This window comes from Phocoena sinus, chromosome 4, assembly GCF_008692025.1.
Source record: "Phocoena sinus isolate mPhoSin1 chromosome 4, mPhoSin1.pri, whole genome shotgun sequence".
NCBI lineage: Eukaryota > Metazoa > Chordata > Mammalia > Artiodactyla > Phocoenidae > Phocoena > Phocoena sinus.
In genome coordinates, this window is record NC_045766.1 from 26623428 (window position 1) to 26637916 (window position 14489).

Sequence of the window (14489 nt, forward strand, 5' to 3'; positions counted from 1 at the left end):
AGAAGCAAGGAAGGTAAAACCTTATAGTAGGCAAAATTGTCTCAAGTACTTATTAAGCACAGTAGAGGAAGAAATGAGTATATACTCTATTCCACATGAATTTGTGATTACAAATATGAAGCTTCATAACTTAAATGAATAGTCTGCAGAGTAGCTGTTCCATAGGAATGGAGGATGTAGTTGCAAAGAACTGTGTCCCACAATATTTTAACAGTTAAGGCTATGCAAAATTTAACACTTAGAGCAGGAAAATTGTAAATACTTTTAAGTGGAATACTGACGACAAAATACATACACCAATAAAAAGTATGACTCAGAAGACAGACTAAACCTCATAGCAATGTCTTTTAAGTATAGTTTTATAACTTATTCCCTCTTAAATGAATAAATATTTACAGATGATCTATAATGTGATTGGGTCTAGAATCAGAGGATACAGCTATCAACAAGGCAACCTGCTCTCAGGCAGCTTAGAGGCAACTTCTAGGAGACAGAAAATAAATTTTAAAAAAAGATTTCAGATTGACCTGATGGAGAAAATACATGGGGAAAAGGGCAAGGTATCAACCAATTACTTTAGATAGATAAAATTTATGGTTGACACCTAAAAGTTGAGAAGGGAAAAAATGTGTGTGAAGATATGGTAAGAAGTATTCCAGGAGGCAGGAATACCAAATACAAAATCTCTGACTTTAGGAATAAATCTGACACGTTTGAGAAAGAGAGGGATGTTATAAGGGAGAGGAAGAACAGAAACAGCTGTCAGTAAAGAAATAGGAACAATTCATCTTGAGAGCCCCTTAATAAGGAGTGTGGATTTTATTCCAAGTGTGATTGACAGGCTTTAGGGATTTTAAACAGAAGACTGAGTTCCATGATCTGTGTGATATCTTGCAAAGTTTTTAGGAGTACCAAGCACTGGGATTTAAAATGGGAAATGCAAATGCAACCCCTGCCCTCATTGCCTAATGGGAGAGAGAATTTTACACTCACCCTTACTCTAGGGATCTACAACACCAGTGTCAGTAAGTGATTAACTAAAATCAGAGACAGGCGCTTTGAAGGGAGGGACCAGGGTTTTATGTGCCAGAGGAAGGCGTTTAGATGGGGAGAGACAGAGGGAGGGAGTTGGGACAGCCTCCCTGAGGACCACCCTCAGCTGAGATCTGAGGGATACAAAGGAGTTGAGTAGGTGGGCAGCAGGGAATGAATATTTCAGAAAGAAGCCCTGGGATAGTAACAAACACAGTGCATTTAAAAATCTGCAAAAAGGCCAGTCTACCTGAACAGAAGAGACAGTCTTAAGAGACAGATAAGGAGAAGGCAGGGGAGCCCCTTGGGTTTGGTGGACCAAACTAAGCATTTTGGTCTTTATCCTGAAAGCAAAAGGAAGCCAATGATGTACCCAGTGGGTACTGTCTGTAATATTAACAGATAACTATTTTTAAACATCACTGACTACAGTGCAAAGACGGAAACCACAGGCAAGCCAGTGAGGGGGAGGAGATGTGAATTAATTGGTTACATTATTAAACCTTCATGAGATTCTTAGAGAGGATAATTATTTCCCAAATCAATGGATTAAGCATATAGAATTACCTGAAATTTAGGTAATATTTCACTTACCTAAAGCCCAATTGATTTAATATATTATTAATATAATAGCAAATATTTGTCATTTATTAATTGTAAAGCATTGTGCTAGTTGCTTTACACATACTCTCATTTAATCTCCAAAACGCCTGAATTAGAAAATATTATGCCCATTTTATAGATAAGAACTGAGGCTTGGAGGTACAGCAACTTGCTTAAAACCACAACACAACTATTAAGTACAGAAGCCAGAACTTGAAGCCTGATCCAGCCTCTCTGTGCCAGTTTTCCCACTTGCATAATGGTGATAATTAATAGTATTTACCCCATAATATTGTCTGAGAATTCAATGAGTTAATTCACATTAGGCACAATAAACTCTCAGTTTTAATCTATTGCTATTGTTAGCATCACTGTCATAAAAGACCTGTGCTATACTGGCCTTTGACTTGAGAAATAAATTTGAGCTATTTTTCTCACAAACTCTCAAGTCTCATTATAACTTAATTATGTATCGCCTACTATTACTTAGCCATGGGTGGATTAAAATATCCTCCAAGTGCCTTGGGTGCATACTATAGACTTGCTAATAATTCTTCAAACACCAACCATTTAAAAATTGAGAGTAGCAGTTCTCAGCCCTGGCTGCACATTAGAATCACCTGCGAAATTAAAAAATTACCAATCCTGGGGTCCCACAACCAGAGCTTCTGTTTCAGTTTTCCTGGGATAGTGCCCTGGTACTAGTGTTTTCAGCAGTTTACAAGTAATACTTAAGTATAGGCACCTTTGAGAACTATCATCTTAGAGCCTTGGTAGTCTTTCTACCTCGCATTCGTTTAAATGCAAACATCTGGATGAGATCCAGGCTCCACTGAGGTTTCTGGCTAGACAACTAAACAAGCCATTCAGCTCCTAAACAGATTTGTTTGCTCAGAGTAGAATAAAAAATGCATACACCCTTCTGGCCAAACAAGACTCCTTTTGATCCTAAGTCCTCAGGATGGTCTCTTGAGATGTGGGTAGCCAGCCTACTTGCAAATGTAGGTGCACCATGAACTCTGCCATTTGGTAAAGTTCTGGTAACGTTTTTTATTTTATTTTATTTTATTTCTGGCTGTGTTGGGTCTTTGCTGCTGCGCACGGGCTTTTCTCTAGTTGCGGAGAGCGGGGGCTACTCTCCGTTGCGGTGTGTGGGTTTCTCACTGTGGTGGCTTCTCTTGTTATGAAGCACGGGCTCTAGGCGCATGGGCTTCAGTAGTTGTGGCACACGGGCTCAGCAGTTGTGGCTCGCGGGCTCTAGAGTGCAGGCTCAGTGGGTGTGACGGGCTTAGTTGCTCCGCGGCATGTGGGATCTTCCTGGACCAGGGCCTGAACCCATGTCCCCTGCATTGGCAGGAGGATTCTTAACCACTGAGTCACCAGGGAAGCCCAAGTTCTGGTAATGTTGATAACTGCATTTGTCTAAATGAAAATCTCTGAAGTCTTCTATGCAGTGGTTCAAAAGAAATAATATATTACTTGGTATGTAGTGATATGACTCAGTTACTTTTCTTAGAAAGGCAAGGCATGTATATAAAAGCAAAGGTTTCACATTTTTGTATGTTACAAAATAAAAATGAGAATTATCCCAGGTAGCTATGTTTCTATTGCTTGAAGCTTCCAGGCTTAAGCAGTCATCTCTTTTGCATGACAATCACTTAACATAATTAACCCTAGATAATAAATGACTCAAAAACACCCAGAGATAAATCTCCTAAATGTGACTGCATGACCATAATTTTCAGAACGAATGGAGAATCGATAAAATCTGTTACTTAATATGTGTATTTTGGGGTTTAATTTATGTGCAACCTTATATCTTATTTGCTAAATGTCAATTCATTACTGTTTTTAGTAACACAACACTTTTACTATTCTGTATAAATAAAAAATATTTTAATGATATTTATGATAACGTATAGTCAAAGAAAAAAATCCAGAACTAGGCTACAAATTTCATTATTGAACTTTTAGTAAAAGACACTACTAAAATACAGAGAGAGACAGACAGACAGACAGACACACACACACACACACACACACACACACCCTTTGGGGAATATCAATAACTCATAAATTTTGTTTTTTTATTCTTTAAGCCAGTGTCTTACCTGGGAAAGCTGCCGGAGGATATTCAGGGAGATACCCACCTGGCAACTGTGTTCCTGGGTGAGGATCATTCATTTGCACATCTGCAATTCAAGGAGAGGTAAACATATATCTTCTTAAAAAAATACATATCAGAAAAAAAATGCATTGTTCTTAGATAATTTCATTTATATGCTCCTGTGTTGTACTGAAACAAAGTGAATTCTTCACTTAACAAAAGCTATGCCTGTTATCAGGGTTAGTCTGCAGTAGAATCTTGTTTCAAACAAATTCCCTTCTGATAAAATAGGCAGCTAATTACTGGGGCTGAATTTCTAGTTTTCAAATATGCCTGATGAGTGTTCTCTCCCATACACTGATTTTGTTGTTACTAGGAAAAATAGATTGTTTCAAAACTACATAGACTCTTTTTGAATTATGGTTTTCTCAGGGATAGGGAGGGTGGGAGGGAGGGAGACGTAAGAGGGAAGAGATATGGGGACATATGTGTATGTATAACTGATTCAATTTGTTATAAAGCAGAAACTAACACACCATTGTAAAGCAATTATACTCCAATAAAGATGTTAAAAAAAACAACAACTACATAGACTGTGAAGAAGGAGATAAATGAACCTAGTTGGATGTGGGTTTGGTAATAGAAGGATAATAGGTGATTTTAAAGATATCTATAATTGTTGCTATAAGAATTATGTTTTAAATATTTAAAATAATACATACAATTCAGTATTTAAATATCCTTTTTATGCTTACTCTGGAACTACCCCATTAAGTTTGAACTATAGGAAATTCCCAGTATTTGACTGATTTTGAACTACAAAAATCATAACTGACTTAGTTACAATAAATAAACATATTAACTTTTGTTATCTGCTAATCAATGTAGTTTGAATAATCTTTAATACGTATGTACAAATGGTTCAGTTTCCTAGTTCTTCATATTTGTGTTTATCTAATCATTCCTTTAGCAAGCACCCTGGCCAGAAAATAAATATTTAATACTAGCATCCCCTGTGTCACCCTCAGTTAGGCTCTCCGGCTACACTGGCTCTGCCTTCATGGAATTTATGGTCCAGTGGACACTACACTTACACCATATTCTCGTCTCTTCCCTATGGCTTATTAACTGTAAATTCAAAATAGTTTATTTTTGAATAATGGGGACATGGCAACGGTGCAGAAGAAAAAGTTGACCAAACTTTTAATCTGACACATTTCCTGTATGTATCATGGGTCTTGAAAGACTTAAAGACCCATCCTTAAATGATATGTCACATTTTGGCACCTCTTAACAGGTACCACTGTTTAAACAAGAGTAAATATACACACATATCAAGGAGTTGACATATTCAAGAAATTAGGAGCTCATAATCCCTGGGGTTTTGGTACTAGAGCGATCCAGGTTTCAGGAATTCCAGGGGAATTTATACAAAGAGAAAATAAATGCATGGGCGAGTGCTCAAGTAGATCAGAGAGCATATGAATTATGGATGGATTTCTGCATTTGTGAAATGCAACTTAGAATAACTTACAAAAATCACAGGACTTTCATATTGTCAACAAGTTATTGTTATTTCTCTCTATATTTATATACATCCATACATTCTATTTCAATTTATGCACACATATACATACAAACACATGCATTTGTATATAGGAAGTTGAAGAGTTAAAAGGTAATTGTCACCATGACCCAATGATTTTTTTTAAGTGATTTGAAGCATCCTATTTTTGTAGCAAAGAAAATAGCTTAATACTATGTAAATTTACGTTTAAAAAGTAAAGTAAGTATTGTTAATAAAATTAAATTAGTATCGCAAGCATTAAGAAAAATCATGAAACTTCGTGAAGGAAAAGTCAAGGTTTCTGGTCCTAAAGAATATCTAGTATATGTAGCAAGGCTGGCATTGTGGTAGAGATAAACATCTCTTTAGCTATCTAAACAAACATAGAGAATAGAGAGCCTTCAGAAAACAGGATTTTGTTTTCCCTATTTTTCCCATAGGATTTTTTTTCTCTTCAGAAACTTGAATTTTTTAAAAGACAAAGTCTTTTTTTACATGTTTGGTTAATACTCATCTTATTTAGAATTTTCTTGAAAAAAAAAAGCCATAAAATAAAGTTGTATTTATTTAAACCTATTCACATGTGTATTTTATGAGATATATATTGGGGATGTATCTGAGCATTTTATTACAATGTCCTGGCATATTAAAGTCATTGTTTGTTAAACAATATGATGGGAACAGTCTTTTTGTATATAAAATGCACAAAGAAAAGGGAAACTTGATTCAGATGAAATGTAATATAAATTATACAACATATTTCCCAGTAAGCCTAAAATTTCTTAGGTTTATCTAAGGCTTCTTTATTTTTAAAGGAAAAATTAGTGGTTATGGATATTTGTGTACATCTTCTCTATAGCCAAAACACTGGCCCAGACTTAGGATTCTGGAACATAAACAACACAAAGCAAATTATATCCTTTCAGAAACTGAATAGAACATTATGACAAATAACACATTAACAAGAGATTTAACATTATAGGTGGAAAGTAAACACTTAAATTACTTACTTTGTTTGTCCATGATTTAAACAGTTCTGAAAAAGAAGACCTGATATAAATATATAATTCAAATATGACAGTTGAAACAAGATACTCTGAAACTATATACACATGAGATATTCCTCTATTCATCTAGTCTTCCAGAATCTGGTCATTTAAACCCTTCAGTCTTGACTGTATTCCCTGCTGCTATGTTTCTGAGTAGGATTTTACAAGTTGTAGGTCAGTCCAGGATGGTGAACAATTTCTAAAAATCTTGGGAAGAGAGGGTTCAATGAGGCAGAAAGACAGAAACACTGTGAACCCAAGGCCCTCCAGTTAAAAACTGGAGGCTTCCAACCTACACAATCTACAGGGAGCATGCAATCCAGCATCCAGCTGTAGGGCTGGGCTGCAGGTGTGGTCCAGCAGGAGAAGGAAAAAGGTTAGCTATCAGGTCACACTGCTGTAAATATCTCTGGAAATTCCAGGTCCTGAGGACATGTTCTGCCCAGCTTCAGCAACAAATTTGAGAAGGCCTGACCCCCTGTTTGTGTATCAATACATGATTTTAGCCTAAAAACATATACTCAGGGGTTATAGTACCTGTAACACCATGATAATCCAACTGAAACTTTGTCTTGCTTATTTCTACAGAAATATAATGATAAAAAACATTATACTCAATACTTCTGCCTTCTACTGCCTTGATCCCATCCTAGTCTTTCCCACAATTATCCAGTCACTACTTTTCCTATCTCTCCACCTTAAATCCCAACCCCTATCTGCCTGTTAATTACAATTAACACATTAGGCAAAAACTTGCCACTCAGTTAATATGAATTGGCTCTACCCTTCCCAGGCCTTCTCCAGTTTTTGCTGCCCCTTTACTAGCTCCTTCTACTGTGTTATCCTAAACGGTAAATAAAAGTCAACTGATCCTTCCATATCCTTAACTAAAATCCAATGTTCCCAAGAAGAAACCATATCCCTCTTCCCCTTTTCAAAGTTATTGATTTATCATTGCCTGTTATAAGCATAAAATTTAATAATATAGTAAAACTTTTAAGAATATTCCAATTACGGTCACCTCTTAATTATATATACTCAAAGAGTTCAGTAATGGGTTTTCTTGGCCCTGGAATAAATTTAAAAATATGTTTTTTGTTACAAATTTGACTTCCTGGATTTTCTTAGAACAATACTACCCTGTTAGCATTAACTGGTCAGAAACCAAGTGCTATGGACCTCCTCAGGACAAAAGAACAAAAAGATTAAGATTTATGTTTTTCTGCAGTTATTCAAGGTGAACAATAAGCTAATAAACACATGTAACAAAAGCATACCAAAAGTTTCCAAAGGCCATTATTGTGTTTTATGTTCTATAATATGAAGGACAACTAAGAAAGGAGACTAAATTCTTATATACAATAGACCATGATTACTTTTGTCAACATGCAGTTCTGTGATCAAAGACTATATTAAAATTCATACCCATTATCTTCAATACCCTAACATACATAAAACATTTAAAAACTACTCCATTTCTGGAGTAGAAATGCATAGTATCCCTTAGTTAACAAACTGGACTAAACAGCTCAAGATTTTACTTAACTACTGTTTCTCATAGGATCACTTCATAATATGATTAGTTTTTTTAAAAAATGTTATATGGCCCTTCAATCAACTTAGCAATTTTAAGGGACTACTGTTTCAGTCATTCCTGCCTTGCCTAAAATGTCAGAAGGGTACTCAGTTCAAGGAAAAATCCTAAATAATACCTGGAGGTCTAATTTTTAGAATTAAACAATTTATTTTTGTGAACAAATCACTGAATTGGCAAAAAAAATTCCATAGTTTCTGGAGGGCAAGTCTATACATCTGAAAGGAAAAAAAATTTAGTTTTAATTTAAAATATATTTCTTCTTAGCATTTAGTTGTCTGAGCCTGGGAAATTCAGTGCCAGTCAGAAATAAAGAATGTGCTAGAAAGAGAGGGAATTCATACACGAGTGCTATGCATCACATTAGGAACAGGTGGAGGCTCTTAAGCAATGGAGCAATAAGTACCCAAGTCCTTGCAGAATGAGTACCAACTATGAATATGAGTATTTACTTTTCCTGAAGCCAGAGATAATTCTCTCCTTGCACAGAAATCAAAGGAAAGGAAGTGAAACAGACTCAAACAGAGCTCATTTGTTCATATTTACTCTTTCCTTCCTACTTGGTCACAATATTTTGAGTCTTAAACTATAGTTTTGTGAGGATGAGTACCTGTTGGCAAAACTACTGCAGTATATAAACTGGGTCCTCATTTTCCTGTAGTTTTTAGAATTTTCACAAGTTCCTAATATCTCAAGCATGAAAAATGTTACATCATAAGCTCTGGTGCAAAATGTGAAGTGACAGTTGAACCTGTATGTGTGCCACAGGCAGAATAACGCACTTGTGGACTAAAGACATCCCCCATGTTCATCCCTGTCTGCTCTCCTTTGCTGTTTTAAGGATGTTCTGGTTTTCTCAAACTTAATGGTTCTATTACAAGACATAACATCACTCAGTTTTGGGAATGATCGGGCTGTGTGTCCTGGATGAATTAATTTATTAGTTAATTAATTTAATATTATAACTTTTAAATAATGTCTTCCACTACTCCTAGTAAGAAACAAATCGCAGCAAGACTTGCAAGAAAATCATACTTATCCTGTACTAAAAGAAAAAGAACTCTAATGAAGTCATATTATACATTGTACCACTGGAATCATAATTACTTCAGGACAAATACAGAATTCCAAATTATAATCTGCCCTAACTTGTTAAATGAGAGCTTCTGAGGAAATTAAGGCATCATATACTATACATATAAGCATGTATCTGTTAAATTTATTCTATCAGACACCATTAAGACCTATTCTATTGGTGCTATGGGATACTAGATAATCATAAACCTCTACCACCCGGGAGAAGGGGAAATAGTGCACGTGATATCCAGCTGTGGCTCCACAATTCATATTACAGGAAACCCTTTGACCCATCTCTTGGGGTCCTGAAATTTCTATCTTATTTCGTCAAAAATATTAAAGTAAACCTGCAACCCAAAGGGGAAACATCCCTAATTCTGAAAGATCCTGAAACTACTAAGCCTATGAACTAGGCATAAACTAGATTTGGGTTACTTATCCAATTTTACTTAACTGCCAAAAACCAAGCCAGTTGACATTCTTCTCAGAGTCCCAAGATGGAGATATGTGTCCTTAATTATTTTAACAAAACTTTACTGCTCTAAACACAATCCCAGAATTCTATATCCCTAACTTCCTATGAATAAATGAAAATGAGATACTAGACTAGGGGGAGGGGAGGAATTAGAGCTAGTGGAGAACCCAACCCTTGCTGAGGTAAGTCACAAATCAAGCAATTTCCATGTTGTTCAGCTTATGTTTGTAGGTAAATTTTATGCATTTAGAAAGGTTAACACCTAAGGTCAAAAGCACTTCATCTGTTGAACTGTGGTTTTGGTAAAACACAAGCAGAGCAAAAACAGATAGGTTCACACAAACAGGTGGCCAAGATGTTGGTGAGGATTTGAGTATACCAGTACACGTATGTCCAAGACAGGGGACCGAAGTGGGGTGGCTGAGGCCATCATCAGTGCAAGGAACCTGATAAGAGAGACTCTGCCTATAAAATACCACTTCTGTATTTTAGATTCAAGAAATCAAAACAAATATGCTCAGAACCACATTGGGATAGCATTTCATAGTAAACCTTGAAGAACAACGTAGACATTTCATCAGCTGGGACCAACTGAGAGAGAGGTAGTCAAGTGTTGTACAAAACTAGCAACTAAACCAAAGAGACCAAAGACACATAAACTAATCTTTATGTCAGCTATCCTAGTTTGGTTGCTTTATTACTCCTGAAGAGCCTTTCCTGACAACTGAGAGCTCCCTCACAAATTTGTGTTGTTTCCTTTCCTCCTTAAAAATGAGGAAACTAAGGCCAGAGAGGTTAATGGTTACTTAATGTCATACAGCTCAGTAACTAGCTCATAGGAATGATTCACAATTCATTTCCTTTGCAGTCATGTCCTTGATTCACTGGAAAAAAAAAAAAAAAAACATTATCCCAAATTACCAATTTTCAGTGAAATTTGTTAATAGACTATCTTTATGGTGTTTTTCTTATGTAAGGCAGAGAGCAGGAATTTCAAATTTACTGCTGCCTATTTGTTTTTTTTACTAGGCCAGGCAAGAGTTTTTTGTAAGTACTTAGTATTTTCAAAATTTGAAAAATGGAAAGCACAATAGTTAGCACTGCTTAACTATAATGCTTTGGTTTTTTAAAATTTAGCACTATTACAGAAAATGCAGTATACACACTCATGTACACATATATAAATGCACATATACACATATAAACATGTCTGTAAATAGTCACTCACTATAAAGTTTGTGCCTCTTTCTAAGGAATATTGCTTGAAGGCACAGAGCATGTAAGGCACTATAACAATCACTAGAACAAAATGGCAGACAATTAACAATATATTATTACAAATACTAGCGCTATGAATAAAAATAATGGTTCTATAAAAAGAGTTATGGAGGCACTAATTTAGATAGTGTAGTGGGGTTGTCAGAAAGTCACATCTGAGAGCCAAAGGCAGTTTAAAATCAACTAGGCTATGGAGGTGTGTATTTGGATGGGGTGAGGCATTAGAGGCAGGGGGAACTGCATAGGTAGCAGTCCTGAGGCTGGAGGGAGGGAGCTTGGCTCATTCAAGGGAATAAAGATCTGTGGGTCACAGAGCATAGAAGGAGAGAGATCACTGGACCAGAGGATGGAGAGGTGAACAGGGAACAGTTCTTACAGGTTTCCTGTCTAAGCTCTCAAAGGCCAGAGCATGGCCTGTCAGGACAAGACGCTTAATTGGTGCTTGCTGATTCAATAGTTGTGTACAGTATTATTTCACTTCCTTCAGTCAGAAAGGACAGTTACCTTACAGATGTGAAGGCTGGCTAATCTGTGACTCAGCTGTTTCATGTGACACTTCTATCCAACTGCAGAAACCCACTCACTTCCCTTTTCATTTATTTTTCATTTCCTTGTGTTTGTTCAGTGTTCAAAGCCCTACAATTGTCATACTCGCCAGGGTGGTATTAAGAGAAAGTTCCATTGTTAAGAAAGCTCCAGGAAGAACAAGGGGACCCTGAATCTCCTGATACTTCACACTAAGCAAGTAACACTTGCACTAACCATGTATCTCAAATTGCTCAACTAGGAGAAACACTGACTGCCTGTTCCCGGAACTGGGAAGTGGCCATTCCAGGATTTGCTGGAATAGCTGTCTAAATAAAACCACATGGGAACCAGACAGTGAGCTTGGAGGATCAAGGACTTGCTCAAATATTTAAAGTAATAAATCTAATGTTTACTGAGTACACTCTGCAGTGCCAAAGTTATACGTCACACTCTAACTCTTGTAACTTTTGATCATTACCCAGTTTCAGAAATGAGCCAAGGAAGGAACATGTAGGAAGAAACTGTCTGGGAGTCCACAGATACTAAGTAGTAGAGGCAGGTTCAAGTCAGGCAGGTGGACTCCTGAGCTACTGGCTTTAGCCTCTATGTGATAAACCGCCTGTCTTCCCAATTCGTCTGGTGTCCCAGGGTGCCTAGTATAGTTTTGGCCGCAGCCACACTCCTCATTAATACTGACTGTTCAACGACAGCTAGCAGGATCTATTAATCGTCCCTCTGAATACCCCTAAGTGCTCGCAGATACCGCTAAGCCCAGGTTCTGGCCATGATCCAGCGCACTTCCGCGCTATTAAGAGATGGACTAAGCGCATTCGAACCTACAAGGCGGTTTCAGGCAGAAAACACCTTGGCCTTGGAAAGGTCCTGGGACGGGCCGGGATAGGACTAGGTCAGCCGGGCTCCCTGCTGAGTCCCTGGTCGGCTTCTGCGGCCGCTTCCCGAGGCCGCTGGGGCCCGAGCCCCCCGCCCCCAACCTCAGCGCAAACGTAACCCGCCGGCCCTCGCGCCCCTCGCTCCCAAGCAGCCCCCAGTGCCCCCCGCCCGGCCTGGGAACCCGCGCCAGCCCCGCGCCCGGCACCCGCGGGAGGAGACCGAGCACGCCGCCCACCAACCTGTGGCCGCCGCAGCTCCGGCGCTGCCTGCGGTGAGACGAGCTCGGGGAACCCGGGCGCGGAGCCGATGCTCGGCTTCCGACCCTTCGCAGTCAAGAGTGCTCCTTACACAACCTTCCCTGAAGTTACCAGGAAAGAGACCTCCGAGAGACCGTGGTGACGGTGACGAAACCCGTGGCCTCTGGTTTCGTTTCCTAGATCGTGAGTTCCAAAGGGGCTTCCCGCCCTCGTCCCGGGACTGGCGCTTCCGCGTAGCTGCGGGAGACTTGAGACCCGGAGGCGGGACCGCCGCCCCAGTGCAGCGCGGAGAGATTGTCAGCTCCCTTTCTGACCCGTGGAGAGGCTCCAAAAACGTTGGTTCTGAGATTCAGGGCCGCGAGGAACTGGGAGGTCGAAACCAGCTGGAACTTGGTCATTAACAGGGGAGTGGCCGACCCCGGGGTGGCCTCGCCAGGAAGCAGGAAGCGGTACAGAATACAAATAGGGCGAGTCAAACTTGTTTTTCTTTATGGTGTCTTTTCTGTTTCTCTCTCGCTCTCTCTCTGTCTCTCTCTTTCCGCTAAATGATGTTAACTCCTTTGGAGAGTCCAATCAACCAGATGTGTTTAGAATGTTTACTATTTCCAGCGTCACTACTGGCAAACTGGCGCAGTAAGAAAATATTTGTTGACCTGAAGGATTCATTGTTGTTGTTTTTCTAGTAAAATTTTTACTTACCAAAGTAACACATGATCTTCCAAACAAAGCTGGATATGGAGAAAAGAAGTGATATGTACCTTGCCATTTAGCTTTCTGACTGCTGATATCTGCTGCAGAAGGAATAGGAAAACTGGAGAGATCCAGTACCTTCCATTTTCAATGTTTTTTTTTCAACCTCTCCTCCTCCATGAATATTGTTTTTGAATCTCTAGAAGTTTCTGTTATCTTTTAAACAGAAGAAAGCTCCTACACCTTGCTTAGGGTGGTATATACCATTACCACATTCTCTCCATGGCGATAGTGAATGAGGGCTGGTGAATAGACCTGTGAATATAGACTTTCAAGCATTTCTCATTTTGATCTTTAATTTTCAACTTTATTCTCTCTTTTACTTGAAGTCACTAAGTCCTCAGTCTCTCTGGGATTCTGTGGTAGTAAGTTGGATCTCTTTATTCTTACATCTGTCTATACACACGTTGTAACTTCCTGTTATAAAATAGTTACCACATCTGCCTCTTTCCATTTTCTCAAACATGTTAAGATTTTATTCCCCTCTGTACATTAACATTTTCTTGTTCTTCTTGTGCTTTTTATGTCTTTGGTTTTTTGTTCGTTTTGTTTTAACTGTATTTGCTTTCATTTTGTTATGATCTCTAAAGAAAAGTACTTTTAATTAGAAAATATCTTTAATTAGAAAATGTCCAGGCATAGCATAAACAATTAGTTGCCTACCCCAAACTCAGTATCTGCTTTTATATGGTAAAGTAGTGGGTCTCAAATTTTAATGTGCATCAGAAGCACCAGAAATTCTTGTTAAAACTCAATTTGTAAAGCCCTATCTTCAATTTTTCAGAATCAGTAGGTTTGGGATGGAGCCTGAGAATGTGCTTTTCTGATAAGTTCACATGTGATGCTGATAATGTTGGTCCATGGACTTCACTTTGAGAACCACTTGGTAAGGGAATCCTATTTTGGTTACGTATTGGGGAGCAATGTGTTCATGGAACAAGTGTCCTAACCCGAAGTATGAATTTTCATTGGTAGACAATTGTATTGACACCGGCCTGTCTCCTTTGCCTGTGATTGGTGCACACATGGGCATATTTCTCAGATTTGGCTGAGGAAAAATCTTCTTGAGGACTTTGAGAAAAGCATTCCTGCCTAATTTTATATATGTATGTGTATATATATATATATTTCTGTATATACACACATACAAATGTACATACCTACACACATACATGTATACACACTTACATACACACACATGCACACACACATACATATAGGAATTGTGGAACGATCTCAGGAGCATAATGACCCTTTGAGCCACAGCACTGACCCTGACTT

At 38.3% G+C, this 14489-nt stretch overlaps 1 protein-coding gene across 4 annotated transcripts in view; it reads right to left on the reverse strand.

The window, feature by feature from the left end:
* The window catches only part of PLSCR1 (phospholipid scramblase 1), a 31117-nt gene extending 17353 nt beyond the window's left edge, over positions 1-13764 (reverse strand). For 2 of the 4 annotated variants that reach the window (XR_004349577.1, XM_032629673.1), the window contains exons 1-3: positions 12441-13764; positions 6320-6345; positions 3747-3827 (exon numbers count right to left, since the gene is read on the reverse strand). Coding sequence is in view for 3 of the 4 variants with exons in the window: in XM_032629673.1 (XP_032485564.1) it covers positions 3747-3827; positions 6320-6332 (94 nt within the window). In the remaining variant the exon portion in view is untranslated. Of the gene's footprint in view, positions 1-3746; positions 3828-6319; positions 6346-12440 lie in introns of those variants that run through there. The other 2 variants (XM_032629674.1, XM_032629675.1) reach the window with 2 other exon arrangements.
* Between the last annotated feature and the right edge of the window lie 725 nt (positions 13765-14489).